Source organism: Marmota flaviventris, chromosome 6 (assembly GCF_047511675.1).
Source record: "Marmota flaviventris isolate mMarFla1 chromosome 6, mMarFla1.hap1, whole genome shotgun sequence".
Lineage (NCBI taxonomy): Eukaryota > Metazoa > Chordata > Mammalia > Rodentia > Sciuridae > Marmota > Marmota flaviventris.
The window spans coordinates 17,090,454-17,114,632 of record NC_092503.1 but is presented as its reverse complement, the minus strand read 5'-3'; the positions used below and the strand labels follow the sequence as shown (position 1 = coordinate 17,114,632).

The following is a 24,179-nucleotide window of genomic DNA, read 5'->3' as shown; positions in this document are numbered from 1 at the left end:
TGGAGGATATTATGGTTTCTACTCTGTGGAGGTGTTGGGGGGCTTCAGTGAGTGGACATATAAAGTGTTAGGAACAAGATGGAAAGATCACCCAGTGAATTCTGGCTGCTCTTAATTCCCTCACCGTAGAACTCCTTGCCAGGGACTGTTTGGATTACAGTGCAGAAGTACCATTGCACCCACCATAGCACCCAGCATCGACCAGTCCATTGAATTATTTACTAAGGGCCCCCTACGTGCCAGTGTGTCCTGTGCCAGCCAGTGGGCATCCAGAGCCCCCATCCTCAGCGTCTGAGCCTGGAGAGAAGATCAGATGATGTCTGTGCCTTGATGCTGACTAAGCAGCATGGCTTATGTACAGTTAGACTATCAGCATGTCCTCCCAGCTTCTTGAAGGACCTGGATAAGATGTCACTATCTCTGCTTCCTGCATGAAACAACATGCCTGTCAGCACTCATGCTCAGTGACGTGCTCGTGTGCACCTGGGCAGATGGGGCAGTCACTAGGTAGCAGGTTGACTAGAGGGAAAACCCTGTCCACTTTTCTTCCTGCAGAAGCGATGGGTTGTAACAAGCTCCCTGTTTGTGCATGTGTGTGTTAGGTTTGGAGGAGACCAGCCCGTCTACATCAACATCATTAGAGACCCCGTCAGCCGGTTTTTATCTAACTATTTTTTTCGTCGCTTTGGAGACTGGAGAGGGGAACAGAACCACATGATCCGCACCCCCAGCATGAGGCAGGAGGAGCGCTACCTGGTAAGTCCTGTTGTGTGTTGGAGGTGGTTTCTCTGCTTCCCTGAAGTGGTCAGTGATTTCCTAATTTTCTCAGCTTGTTTTTGGTACTAAGTAATAGATCATTCCTTGTGACTTCTGACCAGCACTATCATGGTGAAGAACTAATATGTTTGAGGGTCTCTCTTAGAGGGTTACAGGTTTTTTTCTCATCCCTCTTCCTATTCAGTTGCCATTGCAACCCATAAGGGAAGTTTTTGAGGAGGATCCTCAGATTCCTAAAAGAACCTAGAGCTTTCCAAAGTCACTCCTCTGATAAGGGGCACTGTCATGACAATTGTCATCTCTGACTTCAAGTTCAAGGTTCTTTCCACCACAGCACAACAGAACATGCCAACACAGCAATAACTGTATTTCTGGACCTCTTTGGGGATCCTCAGCTCCATAAAGGATGTTAGTCTTGACCCCAGTAATTTAAAAATGGAGGGCAGGGCTGTGTATCTTTCTTCCAGCACTGGAATAAAAGGTAGGTTTCTCATCTTCTTGTGACTGTGTTGGCAAAAGTTCTCTGAGTAGCTGAGAGCCCCGTGTTTAGGAGATGGAAATGCTGGTCTCTGTCTGGGATGAGCTGATGGGTTCCTCCAGATATCCTGGGCTTACGGGCACAAGTAGAGCAAGAAAGAAGCATTGAGGGATCAGTCCAAACATGGTCCCCACTGCAGCAAGATACATGGTACCTGCCCCGTCTGCTGTCAGCTCCCCAGCATTAGCCATTCAGCTGTAGACCAGTGGTGTTGGTCACTGTGCCAGCACACGGCCCAAACTCCTGTGTCCTCATCAAATTCTTCAAAACTTAGTAAAAGTATGTGTTTAGGGCGTGCGAGCATTTTTGTGTATCACCTCAGTGTCACTGTCATCTTGAGATCTGTGACTAGAGCTGAGAACATTGCAATCAGAGAAGCAAAGCATCTCATCCAGAGTTGTAACCCAGGCAGTAGACCTGAGCCTTTCACTCCCTGTGCAGTACAGGTCAAATGCCCTAATCTGAAAATCTGAAGCTCTTTGAATCCCAGCCTACCACACCTGACTTTATGGGGCAGGGCTCAGTCAAACTGCAGACTCACTAAAAATATTGTGTAAAATGACCTTCGCCCTATTTATATAAGGTATATATAAAACACAAGTAACTTTCATGTTTAGACTTAGGTCCCATCTCCAAGATCTCATTATGTATATGCAAATATTCCCAAATCCAAAAAAGTCTGAAATCCAAACCACTTCTGGCCCCAGGCTTTTTGTATAAAGGATATAAATCTGTATTTGTATTTGTTCAACTATAAGGCTTCCATGAAATATTTTGATGATATATTTTTAAATTGGCTTTTAGCTATTTTTGCTTTAGGTTTTGGGTTTTGACTTGTTTTATTTTTTTAGTTTTTGATGTTGAAAGCCTTAATCTTTGCCTTTAAACCACATGTTAGGAAGATGGCTATATATTTTTCTCTAATAACAAGTTTTTATTCAGAGCATAGAACCACTTACTAGCAGAATAATGCCTTCTATTGTTTGTATTGGATCTTGATTAGTATACTTATATCTTCTTTTAAAAACATAGAGTACATTCCATTTAACCAAAATAATATTTCAAAGTTCTGATTTAATCCTGATACTAAGAAGGCTAGAACTGAATGATAGCAGAAAACAATGAGAAGCCAGAGATGGAAACTAGTAGTGAATTCTGTTCTTCCAATAATAATGCAAGAGTCAAGGGGAATGCCCTATGTTCTTGACCTCTGTCTGGCTTTTTAGCATCCTGTAAATCATCCTGTGCAATATGATTTTCATGCATTCACATAATAAGCCATAATAATTAGAGAAATTACAAACAGAGAGAAATGTATTTAAAGAGCTCATAAGGTGTTGAAAATTGGTAGTAGATAGTCTTATGTTTGTGTTGAGGTGGTCACCGCCTTGGGGATATGACCTGAACCATACCAGCAAATTCCCTGTAGAGATTCGCCCTTTTCCAAGTGTGAGCACTATGTTCTGGGAGGGTCATCTCAGATGACCTCATCAGACAATTTGTTGGCAAGGCCTCTTTGGGGAAGCACTAAGCTCCCCCAAATGGTCAAGCAGAAAGTTGGGGTACTGGGATTGAGAGGAAAGAGACTCGATTCCTTCACGATCTGCCCAGAATACACTGTTAGAAGGCTGACTTCTTGTTCAAGGATAACTTATGTGAAAGAGGCCTATCGCTCCTCTTCATCCTCCTCATCATCTTCCCCTCCTCTTCCTCTTCCTCCTCCTTCTTATTCCTCTTCCTCTTCTTTGTTGTCATCCTCGTCCTTCCCCTCCTCCTCCTCCCCCTTTTCCCCTCCTCCCTCCTCTTTCCTTCTTAATAGCTAAAACTTTTTATTCCCTTTTCTTGATCCCATTAGACCCTTGATATAAAATTGCCCCTGTCATAGCCCAGCTGCTCTGTTGTGTGATTCAAAGGAGAGGGTTTTTGTGTCTCTCTGGGGCATAGGCAGCTGTGGGGAGTCACTGTTCCCTCATTGAGGCCTTGCCTGGGGCAAGGGCTAATCAGTGCCAACCCTGGCTGTGCAGGTCACCCTCTCAGGGGCTATGCACCAAGCAAGGACCCTCCCTGCGTGCCACATGCACTTAAGGTACCAGACTGGCCTAAGTGGGTCCACCAGTTTACCACACTAGTCCAGGTCTCCATCCTCTGAAGCCTCTTGGTTTATCCAGTTGCCAAAACCTGGCTGCATGTTCTTGGCTCTGAGCCTTGCAGAGCTGCTTAGCATACAGCTGAGCTGGCCTTGAGCTTGCTGGGGGAGGGAATGAATGGTTTTCCTGGTGGAAAGTAAAGGGGTCTAGATCTACAGGGGCCCCTGGAGATGAAGATGATGGCATTTCACAGGTGCAGGAACAAGCCTCGGTAGACACAGGTCATGGGGCCCACAGTGGTAGAAGCCAGTCCTTCTGACTGCCCACTCGGACCCTACATTTCACTTCCTGCATGGTCAAGGGAAAAGAGGACTGGGCCCAGCCCCACACTTTATGAGCAAACTTGTTGTATGTTACATCATCTGCGCCACTTTACAAAGACACTGCTGTTAAAACAATTTGTTTTCAAACATTCAAGCATCTTGTAGGTGTTCTCTGTATTTTCTGAAGACAGCTAGATTTTCCCAAGCTTTCTATTTTCCTTCCAAACCATTCCTTGTTGCATTTATCAGAAAATAATTTTTAAGTAAATTAATATGAACGTAGACACAGTTGACCGGTAGCACCATACCAAGGAAAGGCTGTGGTCATGGGCTCATTTGTCTGTCTGTCTAGAGCCAAAGTCCCAGCCCTTGGGTACCAGGTGGCTACCTCCCTTTTTGGTTTGAGAGCCATCTAAGCCCAGGCACCTTTGGACACATCCTAGCACATGCCTCCTCCCTAGCTGGAGTGCAGGCTGCTGTACTCCCAGGGCAGGGGAATGCCTGGCACCCAGAACACCTTTAATGAGGGAATGAAGGACTTCAAAGGAAACGCAGCATTGGGTTTGTAGGGGAGCCCGAGCCTCCCAACCCTGCTGAACCACTTCCTGTTGCAGTCTCTGAGCTTCCATGAATCTGAATTTCTCCTGTTGTCTTTTTTGCTCTGCCAGTTGAACATGTGGGGTTTGTGCTTGCTATCCGCCTAAAACCTGGCCTTAAAACTTTTCATGGTGAAGTATTTTACACAGATACCACTTTGCACTTTCAAACTCCAAACTATGTCAAGTTGGGCTGCTCCCCAGCCAGCCATCGCTGCCACCTCACTAGGCGATCCTCCACATGAAGAGGAGGGAAATATGGGAGAACATTTTCCCAGAGAGAAAACCGCCTCTGTGATGCTATTCATTCGACTTGGCTGTAAAGCATGGAAAGTAATGCATGTTTCAAAGAGAAGATGTGTAATTTACAGCTTCTTAATTCATAAAGAATTTCAGTGAATCATGTTGGCCCCATTGGATTCTGGAGAAGCCTGAAAATTGGCCAGAGTCAGCAAAGGTTTTCAGAAAGCTACGCATTTTAATCTGCTTGAAAGTTGTGGACTCTGGCCGTCCTTTAGCTCTGGAAATATACATGTGAAACCCTGATGTGTGGAAATTTCCACTCCTTCCTGACCAGCGGAAGCTGTTCTGTGAATGAAACCTCAGGCTTTGCCTCCATTCCTACAGTGTCACTTTTCTTAAAGAAAAAAAAGGTTTTGGATTTTCTGCTTTTTAAGTGTTTCAGCAAATATGTCTCCAGGGTCTTCAGAGGTAACAAGTGAAGTGCTTCATCTCCAACTGGTTTGAATTTGGTTTTGACCCAGGCTGGGGTAGGGGCCTAAGACTTGGTGTTCTCATGCCCTGTCTGAGCTGGTCCTAGCTGCATGACGAGGCCAAGGATTTAGCCCCTACTCCTTTCCTCCTGTGTCACAGGATTGTTGGTGGATTCACCTGTACACAGAAGGGCTGTGGAAGATAAATTTTAGTTTTTATGTGTTCATCCCCTGGCTCTGTCAGTAACTCCCTATGATCCAAAAATGTTCCCTTTTCTCTTTGGTGGCAACTCCGGAGGTGGTAGGCATCATTCTATTCGAAGCGACATTTTTTCTACAGTAGAATTCTATTGAAAGGGACATTTTTTCCTACAGGTTTGGAGCGTCCCTGCTAAGGGAGCCCACAGGGGCTGCTGTTTTCACAGGGCTTAGGACACCTGGGGCCATACCCTGAGCCATCGTCAGGTCTATGGGTCTCAAGTGGCCTCTCAAGACCCCGGGAACAGGCTTCTAAGGAAACTGCTGCTCTCTGTGTTCCCAACAGCTGGAGATGTGTTTTGATCCCGGCCTGCTGGCAGACATTTGTCCCGTGTTTATTTACTTGGAGCTTGCATAGGCACGGGGCTGTGGAGTCATATGAGCGGCTGTCCTCCCCATGTGAGGGGCGGAGGAGTCCCCTGGAGTCTGACGCTGTGCCATGAGGATAGGAGCATCCAGCGGCACCTGGGACAAAGGAGCCCTGCTTCAGAGACAGTCTCTGAATTCTGTTTGTCACAGGTATTTTTAGAACCAAAGGCCATTTCTGGGGGGTTAGCATGATGAGCAGTATCCCTGGGGGCTGGGGTAAGCAGAGGAAGATGGGCAGAGGAGGGGAGAGGGAAGAGGGAGGCAAGAACTCCAAGGGGTCTCTGGAGTAAAGGAGAGACATGAGAGAAAGCTTTGTAAGCAGAGAGGAAAATGCACCAGCCACCTCTTGAGCTGCCACCAAAGAGCATCAGCTGTGTGGGGGGCAGGGTGGGGGGTGTCACCCGCTAGCCTGGCTCCCCTTGCAGCATCCCTGGGTAGTCTGAGCACCCACGTGCCACCCTCCTGTAGACCAGCAAGGGCGGCCCGGAGGCCAGGTGGGTGGGATGATCAAACCACAAATAAGGAAAATTGGGATTCTTTAGTCACTCAGGGAACAGAGGCCAGGGAAAGGAGTTGTGAGAGCCATTGTGAGGACCAAAGTGTACACCTGCCAGCCGAGACCAAGAAACGCCCCACAGAGCCAGGCCCCAGAGGGAGAGCATCAGCCACCCCAGAGTTGCACCACCAGAGTTTCTGGTGGGAAACAAGAAGTGCGCAGGCTCAGAATCTGTCCTGGCAACCAGGTAACATGGGTACCCAGGCGGCCTGGCTTCCTGGCCTCCTTTAGCCACTCACCAACGGCTACCTTGTGTCTCTCTGTAGCTCTTATTCAAGCTTTTCAGAGTGACTCCAATTTGTCCAGTTGTCTGTGCTGTCCAGCTCCTCACAGGACATGCTTGGCCACTGTGCCACAGAGTCGTCTCCTGCCTGCTGTGGTTAGGGGCAATGGGTGGGACAGGATGCAGCCAACTAGATGTAAAGTGCTACATTAGTCGCCTTGCTGCTCTGACAGCTGAACACACACCCAGGAGATGGGCCACCAGGGAGTTATTCTCTTACAGTCTGCAGGTCAGAATCCAACCTGGCTCTCACGGGGCTAAAGTCGTGGTGTTAGCAGCCAGATCCTTTCTGGAGGCTCTCAGGGAGGGTCCCCTCCTTGCTTGCTCAGGGGTTGACACCACCCATTTCCTGTGGCTGTAGGACTCAGATCCCATTTTCTTACTGCCCACCTGAGCTGAAGTCCATTCCTGTTTCGTAGAGGCCACTGACATATCTTAGTCCGTGGCCCCCTTCCTCTGTCTTCACAGCCACCATTGGCAGGTGGAGTCCCTCTTGAAGCTTCAAATCTCTCTGTCTTCTTCCATTTCACTTCTCTAACCCCGAATGGAAGTGCCCTCCACTTTTAGAGGCTTAATATTATATTTGACCCACCCAGATAACCAGGATAACCTCCCTAACTCAAGGACCGTAACCTCAGTCACACCTACAGAGTCCCTTTTGCCATGTAAAGTAACATATGCATGATTTCCAGGCAGTAGGGCATGGACATCCTGAGGATCAGATATTTCACCTATTGTGACATCATCACAGGACTGAGGGGACTAAGGAAAGGCTGTGAACATGACAGGCTTCCAGGAATGTGCCCTCTCCCACCCACAGGTGGGCAGTCTGCACTGGCTCTCCACTGTGCCAGGCTGCCATGCAGTGTCCCCAAACCATGACTTTCCTGTGCCTGAAAAACCAAGTGACAAATCATGCATTGTATCATACATTCTTCAGTAACTATTCATCCGTTCATCCATTCATCCAGCCAGCTGGCCAGCATTCAGCTGTTCACTTCTGACTTAGTACTGTCCACGTGGTAGGCACCAGAGTAGGAACTGCAGATAAAACATTGAGCAGATGTAGACACAGGGTCTGTCCTCATGAGCTCACGGACGTACCAGGGAGACAGGCATGAATCCCTAAACAATACAGATGTGCAGAGCAGCAACTGCATCACATCCTGCAATGCAGACGAACACCTTCCTTCCAGGCATGGAATGGGGGCACTTGGAAAGTCTAGAAACTGAACTGAAGAGAAAGATAAGAAGAGCATCCAAACATGGGGACGAGCACATGCAAAGGTCCTGTAGCAGAAGGGAGCACAATGAATGAGGGAGAAAACCAGGGAGGCTAGAGCAGGAGTAACTAACTGATGAGAGAAGCAAAGAGCTTAGTTCCATGACATAGGCAGGTGGGGGTCGGGCCCCATAGAACCGCCCCCCCCCCAGGCCCTGTCCAAGAACCCTGGGAAGGCACTAAAGCAAAGGAGCCATCTTTACATGAGATCCTGAAACTTTCACATTTTGGGGGAGAAAAATCACTTTGGCAACAACATATAAAGTACAGAAAGGCCCCAAGTACATGTGGACAGACCAGTTAATCAGAGGCTACTCTAAATGTGAGAGTGACCACAGAGCAAGTATTTACAGACCACCAATCATGTTCAGGGAGAAGCTTCAGGTGGGGCAAGGTGGCTTGGGAGAGCATCTACACAGAAGTGCTCAACAAAGCACTGTCCTTGCAGTTGCTCTGCCTGGTTAGCCACAGAAGCCCCAAACTGGGAAATCGTAACTCCAACAAGGAGAGAGGCGACAGTTCTGAGCAGCAACACAGGAGTTGTCATTAGCTGGGTTGTGTTTAGTTAGCAAAGAGTGATGCAGACACCTAGCAACCTGACAAATGAGGTGCGGACGTGGGGATGTCTACGGGGAATCTGTAGGGACAGGTGCAGACATGGCAGGGGTAAGGAGGGATCTTCCTCAGCTGAACTGACGCTCTAGAAAATGTACAAAAGCCTGAGAACTGCAGGCTGCTCCCGGTGACCTGCCCACTTGGCTGGAGCAGGGTTTTGGGGAGTGAGGAGCTCAGGGGTGGAGAAGTGTTTCTCCAGATGTCCCTGCAGGGAGAAAGCGGCTCTGCTCCAGTTCCTCTGACCTGCTTTCTCCATAGAAGGTCCCATCAGGACCATCAACCACAAGGGCTGCCAGAGTACACCAGGTGCATCCCCCTGGCCACCTGTCAGCTGAGCTCATCTGCTCTGGGCCCCGCCCCTCACTATGAGTCAGCGGAACCCGCTGCAGCTGTGCCTGGCCACTGGAGATGAGTGCTGCACCCCTGCTGGGCCAGGTGGCTCTATTTACTAAGGTGGTAGCAGCAGCCTTGGCTGCTCCGGAGTCACCTGGGGGAGCTTTACACACCAAGATGCCCGATCCCACTTGGGCAGATTCTGGTTTAATTGGTCTGGGGTGCAGCCTGGCTTTGATACTAAAAAATATTTTAAAAAATCAGAAGTGATGCCAAGGTGTACCTAAGACTGGGAACTTAACCACCCATCCATTCTTGGCTGCATTAGCTAGAACTGTTTTCACTGAAACACCTGCAATGTCTTAAAAACTTACTTTCTTATCCTCTGCCCATTTGGAAAATGCTGTATTTGCCTTCTTCTTAGAAATGTTCTATTTGCTAGGCTTTTAATTGGCACCTGCAAATAAATGTCATTAAGGAAGTTGGGTGACGTACTGCAGTACCTGCTGTATCTGTGAATACCCTGTATGCCGTCCATCAGTCAAGCATTCTTCTAAAATCAAAGTGGGGAATATTTATTATTCTGCAAAGAGTATATCACTGTGTGTTTAAGGTTTCACTTTTGGAAGCTACACTTTAGACATCAAAACAGGGAGTGAGTACTTTGATGAATAAAGTATTTTAGCGCGTGGACATCCTCTTTTTTTAGGCTGATAAGGCACTTGGAGTCCATTGCCATGTCTTCAAGGGGACATAAGACATTCTTTAAATGCAGGACAATTCATATGAAGACATAAATGCTAACTAAAATGATGCAAGTGAACAGACCTGTACTTGAAATACAGAAATGTTCTTTAAATGCAGTCAGGGAGTTTGTGGTTTGATGAAGCAAGGGGGTGAAGTTCACATAAACTAAAAAACTAATGACTCCATTTATTGGTGTTAGAATTTTGAATTCCATACCTACACTTGTTTTACAGAAGTTGGCACACCACTAGATTTGTCCCCAATTTGCTCTGCCATTTGTAATACTTTCTCCTTTGCTCAACTGTTCTACATACACAATATAAACTCCCCAAAGGCCAAATGACCTCCAAACGTGTTCTTAAAAATATTTTGCAAAGTCTGAGACCAAAAAAATAAGTGTAAAACATCTAAGAGATTTATTGGAATCTCAGCTTGAATTCTAATTGCAAGTGCTTATGAAAATGTCAATATTAACATGAAATAGCTGGCAGTTTTTCTAATAAATGTAAATTGAATTAGATAGTGTGTAATTGGAAAAATACTCGCTTCGCTCAGGCTCTCAAAACAAGCCTTAGAATCTGTTAGCCAAAGCAGTCTTGCCCTCTAATGGCTAGAAATTGAAGGACAAAACTAAATACTGTTGACTGCAGGGAACACAGAAACCAAGAAGAGGGAATGGCTGACCATTTGTCACCACATATATCAAGGATCTCTGCAAAGGATGGGCACCATATAGTATTCCCATGAGCATACTATTATTATTATTATCATTGTTATTTTTATGGTGCCTGGGATCCAACCCAGGGCCTTGTGCATGCCAGACAAGCTTTCTACCACTGAGCTTTACCTACCTCACCCAGCATGGGGGCAGAGATGGAGAGCCGAGGCTATGCCCAGTGCCTTGGAGCTTTGGGGTGATCTTCAATATAAACAGGTATTGCAGATGCCCCATCTCCTACAATGCAATTGAAAAGTCAAACTTGCCTTTTATATTAAAATATTTAAATGCCTGAGAAAGTTACAAAATAAGTAATCAGGTCCAGAAAGTGTGAGAGTCATGGTTCATAATTAATGAGATTTGCAAAGCATAATTTAACAAACTATTTTTTGTTCCCTTTTATGATTGACTAATGAGTGTCACAAATAGAATGGAAATGATACCAGTAAATGTGGTCTGGTGGGAGTTTAATAGGAAGTTTGATTTTATCCCATCTGACATTTTTCTACCTTTTAGGAAAGCAGCTGAGAATGAATGGTTCAGGTGGGGGTTCACTGGCTTTAGAGTCACACAGGAACTGCTGCTCTTTCTCCAACTGTAAAGTCAAAACGCTCCCAGCTCTTGAAATTAGCACACCTCTTAGATGGGACTTGTTAGAAGAGCCATCACATGTATAAAAGAGTTACCAAGTTCAACAAGAAAAGTGGAGAACTTTGATGACAATAAATTTTAAGATAAAATTGGTGGCATTCCATACTGAGCACTACTCATACCCTGTGAGAATAAAAAATGTGACCACAACCAAGGCAATAAGATTAGCTTTGGCTTTGATTATTATTAATCTCTTTTTCTCTGGGTAATTGTTTCTCAGTGTGGATTTGTATTTTTTCTACTTTCTCATATAGTGCTTCCTAGTCCTTCAAATTATTTCATGTCTGCATAAGCCTTATGTTTTTAACTAAAGTACCACTGATGATAAGGCCTGATCTCTTTCTAGTCTCGGCACCCATCTCCACCCCCTGTTGAACACCCAGGAGCAGATACAGATGTGTGTGGTGCACCTCGCATGTGCAATCTCAATGTATTTTGAGCAACACTTATGTGCCAGGCACTGTCATGGAAATAGCTGTGACATGTGTTCCTATGTCCTGCCCTACCACACACAGCTCCTCCTATATTCCATTATCAGTGAGAGACACCCCCGTCTGTTCAGACACCCAAACAAGAGACTCTGAGCCTTCCCTGCCTGCCTTCTCTTCCCCACCCCCAACTCATATGCAACTGACTCTTCTCCTGGTCCAATTCTGTTGCTGTAACAGAAGGCCCAAGACCAGGTAATTTGTATAGAACTGAGATTTATTTGTCTCATGGTTTAGGAGATTGGGAAGTCCAGGAGTATGGTGGGTCATTAATCAGTGCCAGCATCTACTCAATTTCTGCTGAGGACTTTGTGCTGCTTCAACTCAGGTGGAACGTGGCAAGGCAGGTAGGCACGCATAAAAGGGAAAAGGTGATCAAATTCCCTCCATAGGGGACTCATTCCCACAAGAAATGCATTCATGAGGCTCCACCCCCACGACCCAAACCTTTCACTAGGCCCTGCCTCCCAACACTGCCAGGGTACATATTCCAACACAAGTTTTGCAGGGGGCAAACTATGTTCAAGCCACAGCAGGCACCGCCTTAGCCCGGGATCTCCAGAAGAAGAGCCTGATGTCCAAAGTGGTGTGGAGGGAGCTGGTCCACAGACAGCCATCCCAGGAAATAAGAATGGGGGTTGCAGAGAGATATGGGCAGGTTTAAGTTTGTTACCACCATGGGCAAGGGAAGATAAGCCACCAGGACTCTTGAAGGCAGAGTGGAATTTACTTGAGAGAAGAAATAAGGTAGCATGAATTGATGCTTTTTCTGTCATTCATTAAATTTGCCCTTGAACCATTAATTCCTTCATGTCTGCACTCTGTTCTTTATAAACCTCTGTTCTTCATGAAAAACCTAATCTTAGGTATTCTGGACTGTGTACTCACAAGTTCCAGGTGTGTACTCACAAGTCACACCGACAATAGAATGCAGGGGATACACCAAGCTGCCAAGGCTCAGAGTTCTCAGGTTGCTTCTCTGTGAAGCTTGTGGCTGTGGCAATGGCTAAAGGAAAAAGTGGCCAGAGGCATGAGACCAGAATCAGTGTCCAATAGCTCCCTCTATACCTTCTCTCGGGTCAGCCCCAGCAGTGGCTATTGACAAACCCTCAGCATTTCTTACCTGGACATCTGCAAAAGCCTGGGAGCTTATCTTCTGACCCCAGTTCATCTTCTTCCAACCCGTGGTCAAAGCATCTAGGGTGCAAATCTGATCCTGTTGTTCCCTGCAAAAACTCTGCTGTGGCTTCCCATTCCCTACATGTGATGTAGCTGTCACCATGATTTTTATGATTATCATTATTTGATCAAAAAGCATCACAATCCTGTGCAAATCTAAAAAATATCTCAATAAAATTTTAATTAGTAGAAAGTATCATGTACCAATAGAGAAATGATAGGTTAATTAATAAAGAACAAAGGAAAAATTGGAGAGTTATAAAACGTAAAGGGTAAAAAATCAAAAACTGTGAAAGTAAATATATAAATTCCCCAGGGATGTGGTGGACGAACACAAACAATTTAAGAAATCACAAAGGAAATGAATTTTAGATTTGTCCTTGTGAAAATTAATAGTTTTGTTACACAGTTATAAATAATGCTATAAGGCAAACCAAAGGGAGACGACAATTACTTCATTATGATAGAGAGTTAATTCTTTAAGACATAACGGCTTTTACAGATCAGTGTCTAAGAAAACTAAAACCCCAACTGAGAAATGACAGATTCTAGAAAATCTAAAAATTATTCTGCCTCACTCATAATTTTTTTTAGAGAGAGAGAGAAAGAGAATTTTTTAATATTTATTTTTTAGTTTTCGGCGGACACAACATCTTTGTTTGTATGTGGTGCTGAGGATCGAACCTGGGCCGCACGCATGCCAGGCGAGCGCGCTACCTACCGCTTGAGCCACATCCCCAGCCCCAAACTCACTCATAATTTTTTAATTTGCAAATTAAGGTAGTAAACGACCTTAAAATGCTTAACTTCCACCCCACTGGGGGGTGGAGATGATTTGTAACATTTGCCAATTTCCGAGGTTTAAATATTCTCCATGTTGTGAGGTCAAGCCACTAATGTGACATGACAGAACACAGCAGTTAAGAGACGTGCACGTGTCTTTTTTCAGCTGTTATGAGCCAGCTCCAGTGCATCTCTGACTTATGCACAGTGCTGTCCAGTCTGAGAAATGAGAAATAATGCAGGATTTTAAACTGCACCCGTGTCTTCAGGAGTGAAGTTGACCATCTTCTCATTTATGTAGGGGACATAGAATGACATTTCCCTTGCTTCTCATATCCTTGCCCAGTCTCCTAACATTCCAATTTCTAGGAACTCTAAAGAAAATTTTGGAATTAACCCATTATTTGTGACATGAATTTGCAAATATTTTCCTGCAAGTTTGTAATCTCTTTTCTTTGTGGTGTTTTTTTTTCAATAAGAAATTTTTATTTCTTTGTATTCATATTTAGCAACATTTTTCTATATTACGGCTCCTAAGTTTACACTTGGAAGAACTTTTTGACTCTGAAACCATAGAAAATATTCTCCATGGAATCTTCTGAGTTATTTGTTGTTGTTGTTGTTGTTGTTATTCATGTTGAATTAAAATCTTTAATCCATCCGAAATTTATAGTACTCTCAGGTGTAATGTTAATCCACTATCTTTTCTCCCCAGATTGTTAACAAATTATCCAACAACATTTATAGAATAATTCATCTTTTCTCCACTAATCTAGTGTCACTTTTCCGTATAATAAATATTTAGTTTTAAAAGGGTCTTTATGTTTTATTTTGTTCCATTGGTCTGTATTTGAAGTTCAGGAGATCCCTACTCTGTGTATTGTGTGTGTGTGTGTGTATACATACATGTGTGCAAACTATTATATAATTACATAAGATACATTTATTATGTAATATACAATAATACAATGTTTATCAATAGATTTTCATGAGATTCTTTTCTGTTTACCAGATAAAACTATATTTCTAGCTAATAATAATTTTCTTTCTTTTCTCCATTTTTTTAATAACTCTCATCATCTTGCTTTGATCTAAAACAGTGCTAAACATAATGATGATTAGAATTGGTTTTTTACAGGATTCAGTTGGCAAAATAAAAATTAAATGGCTAGTTGTCAACCTTTGTTCATGTCCACTTTTTTCCTACCAGAGCATAATGTTTAGGATCCAGATCTTTCGGAACTTCATTCCAAGGAGAGGGCAAATAACGTAATCATCAATAGCTAATGACAGAAAACCTTAAGGAGAAAGATAAAGAATGCTCATTACCCCTCCCCCACATCACATCCCCCCACCTGTCATGTGGCTGTTCTTTGTGATAACTCTACAGCTCTACCATGGCTCTGTTCTCAATAGCCCGCATCACCAGAGTGAATCTAATATTGGTGTCCTTTCTTGGAGTCCCCAGGATGGGGGCTATCTCATTTCTTATTCCATGGGTACAGTTTTCCTGGCGTTCCGTTCCTTGTGACTACATTTCATAGACTGTAGTAAATGCAGAACAGATTCATCATTGACACTTTTGCAATACAAAGGAATGATGAGAAACAACTGGCGTCTGAAGGTCTAGTTAGGTGCACTTTTGCTTTGCTTTCAATTAGGAGAGCAAATATAAGAATGAATCCCTGCGTGTGGAGGGGCTGGGGCTAGATCTCACCCATTTCTGACACTGAGATCTTGTCTATTGTAAAGCCTCCTTTGACTTCTGGGGTGAGGGGAGCTGTCAAAAAAATGGTGGGTGAGGTCTTTGAAATGACTCTGCACACATGAACACATCTGACATTAGAAAGGGGAGGGACCTTTGGCTGGGTGAGGGACCCAGCCCTGGGGTCAGATTTCAGTCTCCATTGAACTACAAATATGGAAGCAAATGAACCAAGATCCTGGAAAGGAATGTTGATGCCTGGGCTGGGTGATGTTGCTCTTTGTGGTTTTGGACTTGAGAAGCACAAGGGAGAACTTCAAAGTAGCTAAATCCACTCTCCGCCACATTTACTCTTAGCCCTGTATCGTGAGCAAGCCCGGACTGTTCATTTTCCTTTGCTTTTGCAAACCAAGTTGACATGAGGGAATAAACCCCTCACTTGAATTGTTTCGACTTAATCTACATCTGAGACTTTAGCTTTGTCATTTTGGCTACTCCCCTGGTTACGTTTAGATTGTTAAGATCATAAAGTAGTGTATGCCTTTTATCTTTATGTGCAAACCCCAGGTTAAAAACCTGAGTAATTCTTTCTTTATTTTGGATGACAGATTCTGTCTCTGGCCCATCACTCTGTTTCTTTTCTTCCATGGATATTCTGCCCACATTTTCATCAAGGATGAAAGGATACTCCATTGGGTATCCATTTGTGAAATCCATTTCATATAAATTGCCTTGTCTACTTTTGTCCAATCTGATCACTGAAGTTACTTAAAACTTTTGAATAAAATACTACATCACCTATATATGTGAGCCTGATTTTAAAAAAAATGTTCTTCCTTCATACAGTGGAACCTCATTTTCCCTTTGGAATGTCTCTGAGCTCCTCACCCTCTCTGTGGATGCTGCCTACACCACAGCCTTCAAATTCATTGAGTATGCAGTAGGCAGCCTCGAAACTAACCTCAGGTTCCAGCCACTCTTCCTGGCCTCCGCGTGGCAGCACACTGCCAGTTAGTTTTCTGACAGCACTTCACATCCTGCCAGCTAACCCCTGCTCAGGAAGCTCAGTGCTTCCTCCTGTGATGAATTCTGCAGTGCTCCCTCCAGCTTTCAGGACTCTTGCTGGTCTGGACCCATCCTGCCAATTTTGACTTACTGCTTTCCCAAATAAATGCTAATTACACCAAGTTCATCACATCCTCTTTTGAGAAAAATCTTATTTCCATTTTCATTCTCGTACTTACACTGCCACCCCAAGCTCTAAGGCCATCAGCTCTTTCTTCTTTCCATTCATATCCTAGCCATCCTCCAAATTCTCACCTCTGGGTCTCTCTTGGTCCCAACTTTTGGGGCACCCTCCCTTTCTAGAATTCTGGAGGCTTGTTTGCGTGTTCTGCTTGTCACTGACTATTGGGTTTACACTGTCTTCCAGGTACTGCTTTGTATTTGAAGATCTCATTTTATCCTCATAACAATATGAGGAGGAAGGTGTAATTATGATTTTACTTTAGAGAAAAGAAGCCTGATGCTCAGAGAGATTAAGTAACTTGCCCAGAGTTAAGTCATATCCATTCATGATGAAACTGGGAAATGCAGGCAGATGGGCTTCACAAGCCGTGTTCTTGATTTACAGTTTGGAAAATACATGATTGTGTCAGCACATCCATCTCAAGCCTCCCCATTCATTCAGTTTGCACATCTGTATTTTATGTGCAGGTATCTCAGTTGCCTCCAGAATACTGTTAGCCATGAAACTGGACTGATATTTTTAGACTATAAAATGTCTGTTGGTGTTGATATAAGAAGATAACTGAGACTACATAATTATAAAGAAAGAGATTTATTTTCTCATGGTTCTGGAGACTGGGAAGTTCAAGAGCAGGGTGCTAACCTCTGGTGAGGGCTGTTTTTGGCTTCTAACCGCTTCTTCCAGAGGGAAGAGTGCTGTGTGCTCACATGATGGAAGGCAGAAGGGCAAGTGAGCAGACCATCCCCCTCCCCCATTAGGCCCTGCTGTGAGAATCTAATCTCATTCACCAGGGAGGAGTCCTTGTGGCCAGTCACCTCTTTAAGGGCCACCTCTGAATACTATCACATAGGTAACACCTGAGTTTGGAAGGGATCCATCACACCATAGCAAGATGCTTAATTGTCCTCAGAGAGGTTTAGTCATTGCCCCTGAGGATCTGACAGGCTCTGCCCAGGGCACAGTGGGCCTCATGGTTCTTCTACTACAGGTGATAAAATTAAGTTATGTCAACTTAGTTGAATACATATTTTATTTTCAAAAACAAAAGAGACACTTTTGTTATGTTTAACAGTCTTAACAAATAGTACCTTTAAACTTGAAAGGTTTATGAGTACTTACTTAGGTACTAATCTTAATAAGTCAATAAAATGTTATCATTAGTCCAACAAATCTTTGAAGTTTAATTTCCAGAATGTTTCCTTTTCAAGGAAAAGTACTTCTATAAAAATGGGGTAAGACATTATGTGTTTCCTACCCTATACCTAAAGCTATTTTGGTCCTCTTTCATCCAGTGTTGATTTTAATGCTTTAGATGAAAGAAATCTCATCTAATTCTAAGTGTTATTAGTGAGAGCCAAGTTTCTACAGAGGACAATTTGTGCTTAATTTATTTGCCAAACCACATTTAGTGCTTAGAATGTTAAGATTCAGTCAAAATAAATGATTTTACATCAAGGGGTGAGTTAACACCAAGGTTTTAAAGGACTATCCTTTAAGAAACCCAAAGTACCTCATTAAGTCTACAGTCTTCAAAAAAATATGCTGTTCTCCAAGATAGTTTTATTAGTACCATTTTGCAAAAAGCAAAGCTGTGGCAAGAAGCAATTAAAATGTTTACCAGCATCTGTTGGAATGGCGTCCTATGGAAGGCTTTGACTTAAGAACAGGTTGCCATTGGTAATCAGAGGTGGCTACAAACAAGACAAGAATGCAAATGATCCATAAGCAAGAAGCCAAATACCAGAACAGGGTTGGTCATCAAGATCCTTTAACAAGGGGTCCCAGGGCATTGATAAAAGGAAACAAAACAGACCTCAAGTAGTCATAATGCATCCAGGTAGAAAAGAAACATACAGGTCATCTCACCTCAGCTGCTCATGTGAGTTGTTGGGACTAGAGCAAGAAGGAAGGAGCCTCCGTGTGGATTCAGCCCTCACCTGATGCCGTTGACTGTGGAGGCCAAGCCAAATTGGGTATTCATCAGAGAAAGTGAGTTTAGGAGATAGAATGTCAGAAACAAATTTGTGAAGGACAAGAAGGTCATCGAAGGATATGTAAGTTCTGAAAGTAAATTATAAAATCCAGCTATCTCCTAAACATTTGCAGTCTTCTAAACGCCACTTACTAAGACAGCCAAGTTCAGTTTAACCTCTGACCAGAAGACGAGGACACAGTCATCTCCAGGTGATCTAACTAACCAAGTCACCATAGGTGAAACTGATCATCACCACCACCCTGCCTGGTGCATGGACACACACACACACACACACACACACACACACACACACACAAATTTAGTGCCAGTTATTGAAATTTGAGGTGCTGTCTTTTAAGTTGAACTTTTTTACCCTAGGTTCTTTGCCTTAAATATAAATAAACCCAGGAAATCCTACATTTTATTATCAACATCTTTTAATGAACCTACCCATCTGCAACTGGTTATGTACATCATATGCATAAATGTTTAGACAATTTATATTTTGATACAGTTGATTCATTTATTCCTTCTTTCAACAAATGCTCAGCACCTACTCTGCAGTCAGCCTTTTAGCAGATGCTGAAGATGCACTGATGAAAAGCACAGCTGTGGTTCCAGCCCACAGAGTGCATCATCTATCAGAAAACAGACATTAAACAAATGGAAGAGATGATCAGGCTGTTGGAATAATATGTGCATAGGTCAAGAATCCCTAGTACTGCAAGAATCTCATGTGGAAAGAGTTTAGAAACAGAGAAAGAACTATGGTATGAACTGGAGAGCTGGGCAGGAGCTCAGTCACCAAAGGCCTTAAAGAAATATCCTAAATATTAGAGGCTGTATGCTAAGTATATTGAAGAGTCTTAGCTAGCTGTTGAGTTGTAACTGGGGAAAGGGACTGACATGACGGGGTTTGCATTTAAAATCTTGAGCAATGGGAAGATGTTTGGAGTAAAGCAAGGTACATTATTTTGGTTTTGAATAGAATTGTCATGGTAAAGGGACTGAGAGGCATAGATAAATGAACATATTTATAAGGCTAAATCAACAGTTGCTTTGTGTGTGATTAGATGTAGAACTAAAGGAAGAAGAGAAGTTAAGGATGATTTCAGATCTCTGGTTAGATGAGTTTGAGGGATAGTGTTACAGAGGGTAGGGGATGATGACAGAGGGTCAGGGGAAACAAGTTCTACTTTGGCTATGCGGGCTTCTAGGTGTCTGAAGGACATATGAATAAGACATCTAGCAGGCAGAGGAGGGCTGGGCTGCATATGTGGAATTGGAAGTATCAGACTCTAAAGAGGGGGTAATAAACTTACTAAAATAATATACATTTCTTGAGGGTTGAGATCATGTCCAGAGGAATATTGGTGCTCAGTAATTATTTGCTGAAGTTATTGTTTTGAAACTCTGGAGTATGTATTAAGGGTGAGGATAAAACAGCTTATGGGTCACCCATTTTTTAGCACTCGTTGAGGATGTAGGAGCAAAGAGTCCCAGAAAGAGGACAGTATGGAAATGAGGTGTCACAGAATCAGAGAAGAGGTTTTAAGGCTGGTAGTGGAGAGTGGTGGTGGTGGTGGGGGGTATTGCTCATCATTGTTAGAAGCTTCCAGAAGGAACAAAATAAGAAAAAAAAAAGTATGACCATTGGATTTACTGTTTGATAAGAGCAAGTGATCTTGGCAAGATTAATTTCTGTTCAGTCATGTGGGTAGAAGCTAGATGGATGTGCATAGCAGGTGAGAAAGTTGTGGGGAAAATGGAGATGGCTTTGGGGAAGTCTGGTCCACATTGACCTGGTGGGACATACTGAGGTGTGCCCGAGTAGGAAACATCTTCAGTATTCTCTCTCAGGATCACTTATCAAGATAAGTGGTTGGTCCTCAGAAACTAAGGCGCTGGGGGATTCCATGTAACTTTTCTTAAAAAAAAAAAAAAAAACAATGACTGAGCACTTGCTATATACATCATCCAAAGTGATTAGCATGTGAAGGTCCTTCAAGAAGCACATGCCAAGATGAAATTGGATATGTAAGAAGTTTGCTCTGGGGGAAAAGCCAATAAGGAAGAAAGGAAGTGAGAAGAGTCATTGGACCCTCATGAAAAATAGGGGAGAAAGAATTTCTAAGAAACTTTCAGACTGGCCGAGGGGGAGACTTCAAGTCAAAATCACACACCAGAGGAGTCCTGTGTCTGGCCAGAATGGGCTTGCCATGCTTTTCCATTGCCTGAGAGCAGCCGATGGAAAGCAAGGCTGTGGCACAAATGCGGTGGTGTATTCAGAACAAAGCATAGAACCACTGGTCTCCCACACTCCCTGAAACAGGAGAGACTCATGGCTGCCACACATATATCATCTCATTTAATGTTTATAGCATCCTTCCAAGAGATTATGCAGTTTTGTACAGGAGACCCTAAGGACTATAGAGGTTAATTTACATGCCTAAGTTCATACAACTAGTAAATAGCAGACTCGGATTTCAGTTGGTAGTATGCTAGAGTTGGTTCAGAACCAGTCTGAAATTTTTAGGGATCGTGCTACTCAGGTAATGTCCTAGTGCATTTTCTGTTGCTCTAACAGAAGAGCTGAAACTGGGTGCATTATAAAGAGGCTTATTTTGGCTCATGGTTCTGGAGACTGGGGAGTCCAAGATCAGGCAGCTTCATTTGGTAAGGACCTCATGCTTCTTTATAACATGGCACAAGTCAGAAAGGAAGTAAGTGCATATGAAAAAAAAAAAAGGAGCAACCATCAGGGGCCCATCTGCCTTATAACAACACACTTCTCTATGAACTGACCAGCCTTGTGAGAAGGGCATTTATTCTTTCAGGAGGTTGACCCCTCAAGACCCCAATGGCTCTTACAGGCCTCACCACCTCTCACTACCATTACCTTGGCAATTAAATGTCAACATGTGTTTTGGAAGGGACAGACCATTGCAGTTGATGTCAAGATGGTTACTTGAATTTGGTGATGTAAGGAATATTTATGCCACAGGAATCTGCAGTTGTTACAACTCAGGCCTCTGTATGAGTTTGTTTAGAAACGATGGTTGGTATACATATATCAGGACACAGTGGCTTGAGCCCAGGTCATCTGACTCCACAGCCAGCCCTCCAGCCTCTGCCAGGTGCCGTTGGCTTTGTTTCCGTGATACATTTCTAATGCAAAAAATCCCTTCATCCACTTCCCCATCCTCTCAATCCCTGAAACAGAGGTTGCTGTGCCCTGAGTTTTGTTCTTTCCTACATCACCATCACAGCCATGGATGTCTCTGTACTATATAGAAAGTGTCTCAAGGAAAGGGAGAATGATCTTCTAACATGTCCTGTATTCTGCACATTGTGCCACTCAATAAATATGTGCTGTCAAAGGTGATGCTGATAGACATCCTTACCCCACTGATGACTGGGGAATGGGAACATCTGTGGAAGGGAGTGTTCAACACAGTTGCATCTCTTCCTGAATCTTACATTTATCAAGACAGACACTGCTGGGAAATGTGCTTCAACCTCGAGATGACCTTTTCTTAAGAGAACTGGAACATCCATTACAGCCCAGTGATGTGGTGAACACGCTTCCTGCCTCCTCCCACCCGCAAGCCAGGAGATAGACACGGTCATCACCTACCTCCCTGGCCGGCCACTTGGTTTATTGGGAAGTTGTTTATCCTCCCAGTTCTGCACTTCCCAGCCCGAGGAACAAAATGTGCGCCCTGCCCCAAGCAGAGGGGAGTGCCTCATCTCTCATGGTGTTCTGCCTCCCTGTGCCTGAGCTCAGCTCTGCAGAGAGCCACTCAGGGAGGACGAGGATGACTAGAACACCCCGAGGGGACTGTGGCCGCTGTACAACCGGGTGTGCCCCAGGTGGCCCTGCGACTTCAGAAGTCTCTGGTCTTAGGTTCACTTCACACTTGACTCTGTGAACCCCTAAACATATTTCTTCCCTGAGCACGCTGTGGAAGCATGCTATCATGCCGGGAAGTCTGCTCCCCGGTAAAGATGCTGGTCTCCCCTGACAGCAAACACTGCCTCAGGGAAAGCTCTTTGAAAGCGTGTGGCAAGGCAAAAGAACCGTGTGAATCGCTACTTCTATGCCACTTTGCAAGAATTTGTCTTCCTTATCAATTTATATTTAAAAAATTCTCGAGCAGGTACTATGTGACAGGCATTCCTCCCAATGTTTGGGAAACAGTGACAGGAACAAAAATTGCTGCTGCGGTGGAGCTTTCATCTTCGCTGCAGGCCTCTTGATCTTCATCAAGTGTGTTTATGCAGCAAACATGCATTCACTGAGCCAAGCAGGCACTGAGCTTCCCCTCTGTGCTAAGCACAGAAACAGGAGAAAGAAGCTGCTCTCAAGGAATCCAAGCTCTGGGGCGAGGGAGACGCATAGCCAGGTTCTAACCTCAGGGAATTGTCTAGAGGCAGCAGTGGAGATGTGGGGAGGTCATGTCCACGGGGTTCCTGGGGAGGTGACACCTGAGTCGTTGCAGGATGAGGAGAAGGTCGCCTGGCAGAGAGGACATAACTTGAAGTGGCTTGATCCAGTGAAGGATGCTGAGGGAAACAGCACAATGCAGGAAGTAGGAAGAACTGAATCCTGAGACTGGACAGCCAGGCACAGCCTGAAACACACGCAGGTTCCCTGGTTTACTCCATGCATATAAAACCAACAGCAGCAGCAGCACCCGCGACTGCAGCCATCTCTCTTCTGGTGTTCTCTGGACATGTCCCTGGTCCTTAACGGAAGCTGTCGACCCTCACAGTATGCACACTCCTCCATTCCACTTCACCATTCCATCTTGGCCTCTTTCCACTTCCCAAGCCAGCCTGTGGAGGAGACTTCCACCTGTGCCCAAGGATGCAGCCCTGTGCTCTCCCCCCCCCCGCCCCCCTGTGCCTGGCATTTCACCAGCCACCAAGCAGCAGCTCAGAGCCTGTCGCTCTCTCCCACCCACATCCCAGGGAGGGAGTCCAGCCATGAACTTTGCAGCCCACATCTGCTCCTTCTGGAATGACCCTTTCTGGAGTATGGGAACCTCATCAGTCCTCCAGCCAACGAAAAAGGGGTGCTAAATGTCCAAAGGCTTTGAAAAGACAAGAAGGGTCTGATTCCTAGGTTTTTGTTGTTCTCATTTGAGGCCTTGAGACCTTTGAAGAAGCCATTTGTGGCCTGTGAGAGTTCCGTGGAAGTGGGATTCTCTGACCTCACAATGCACCCCCAAATGAAAACCCTGGTTAAAAAGCTTAAACGGGCCGGGCACGGTGGCACACACCTGTAATCCCAGCGGCTCAGGAGACTGAGACAGGAAGATTGCGAGTTCAAAGCCAGCCTCAGCAACAGTGAGGCACTAAGCAACTCAGTGAGACGCTGTCTCTAAATAAAGTACAAAATAGGGCTGGGGATGTGGCTCAGTGGTTGAGTGCCCCTGAGTTCAATCCCCTGTATCAAAAATAAAAAGTTTAAATGGTTCAAAAGGAATTAGGCCTGGGAAGAGAGAGGGAAGAACGGAGCGTGAATTAGGAAGAAGTGAGAGATTTCCAAGCCTTCCTTGTTGTAAGAGGTGGCCAAGCCACAAAGATTCCCAGGTTCTGCATTAGCTTGTTACCAACACTCATTAACTGACCCGACAGAAGCCTAGGGCATTACATTTAAAAAATTACCCAGGATGGCTAAGATGTTGGAGAGAGGAAATAACCCAAGAGACTGTTACCAAAATAAAGGAGAAACAAGTGGTCGGCCTCCATCCAGTTTCTGATAAAATGCACAGAACTTGAACTGCACTAACAGAAGCATTTGTGCTATTGACAAGGAAAGCATAGAAGGAAACAATGTGGTCCCCAACTCTGTTGTGTTTCCTTCCAGCGCACAGAGACCTTGTTAATGTAAGGCAACTGTGTTCAGTTTTCCATGAAAAGGGCCAATAAATGGCAGAAACCAACCT

General features: G+C 44.4%; 1 protein-coding gene across 2 annotated transcripts in view; it reads left to right on the top strand.

Annotated features, from left to right (window-relative positions):
• Ust (uronyl 2-sulfotransferase) overlaps positions 1-24,179 on the top strand; it is a 280,959-nt gene that overhangs the window by 178,752 nt on the left and 78,028 nt on the right. For both annotated transcript variants that reach the window (XM_071612922.1, XM_027939510.2), the window contains exon 5: positions 603-756. In XM_071612922.1, coding sequence (XP_071469023.1) covers positions 603-756 — 154 coding nt within the window. The remainder of the gene's footprint in view (positions 1-602; positions 757-24,179) is intronic.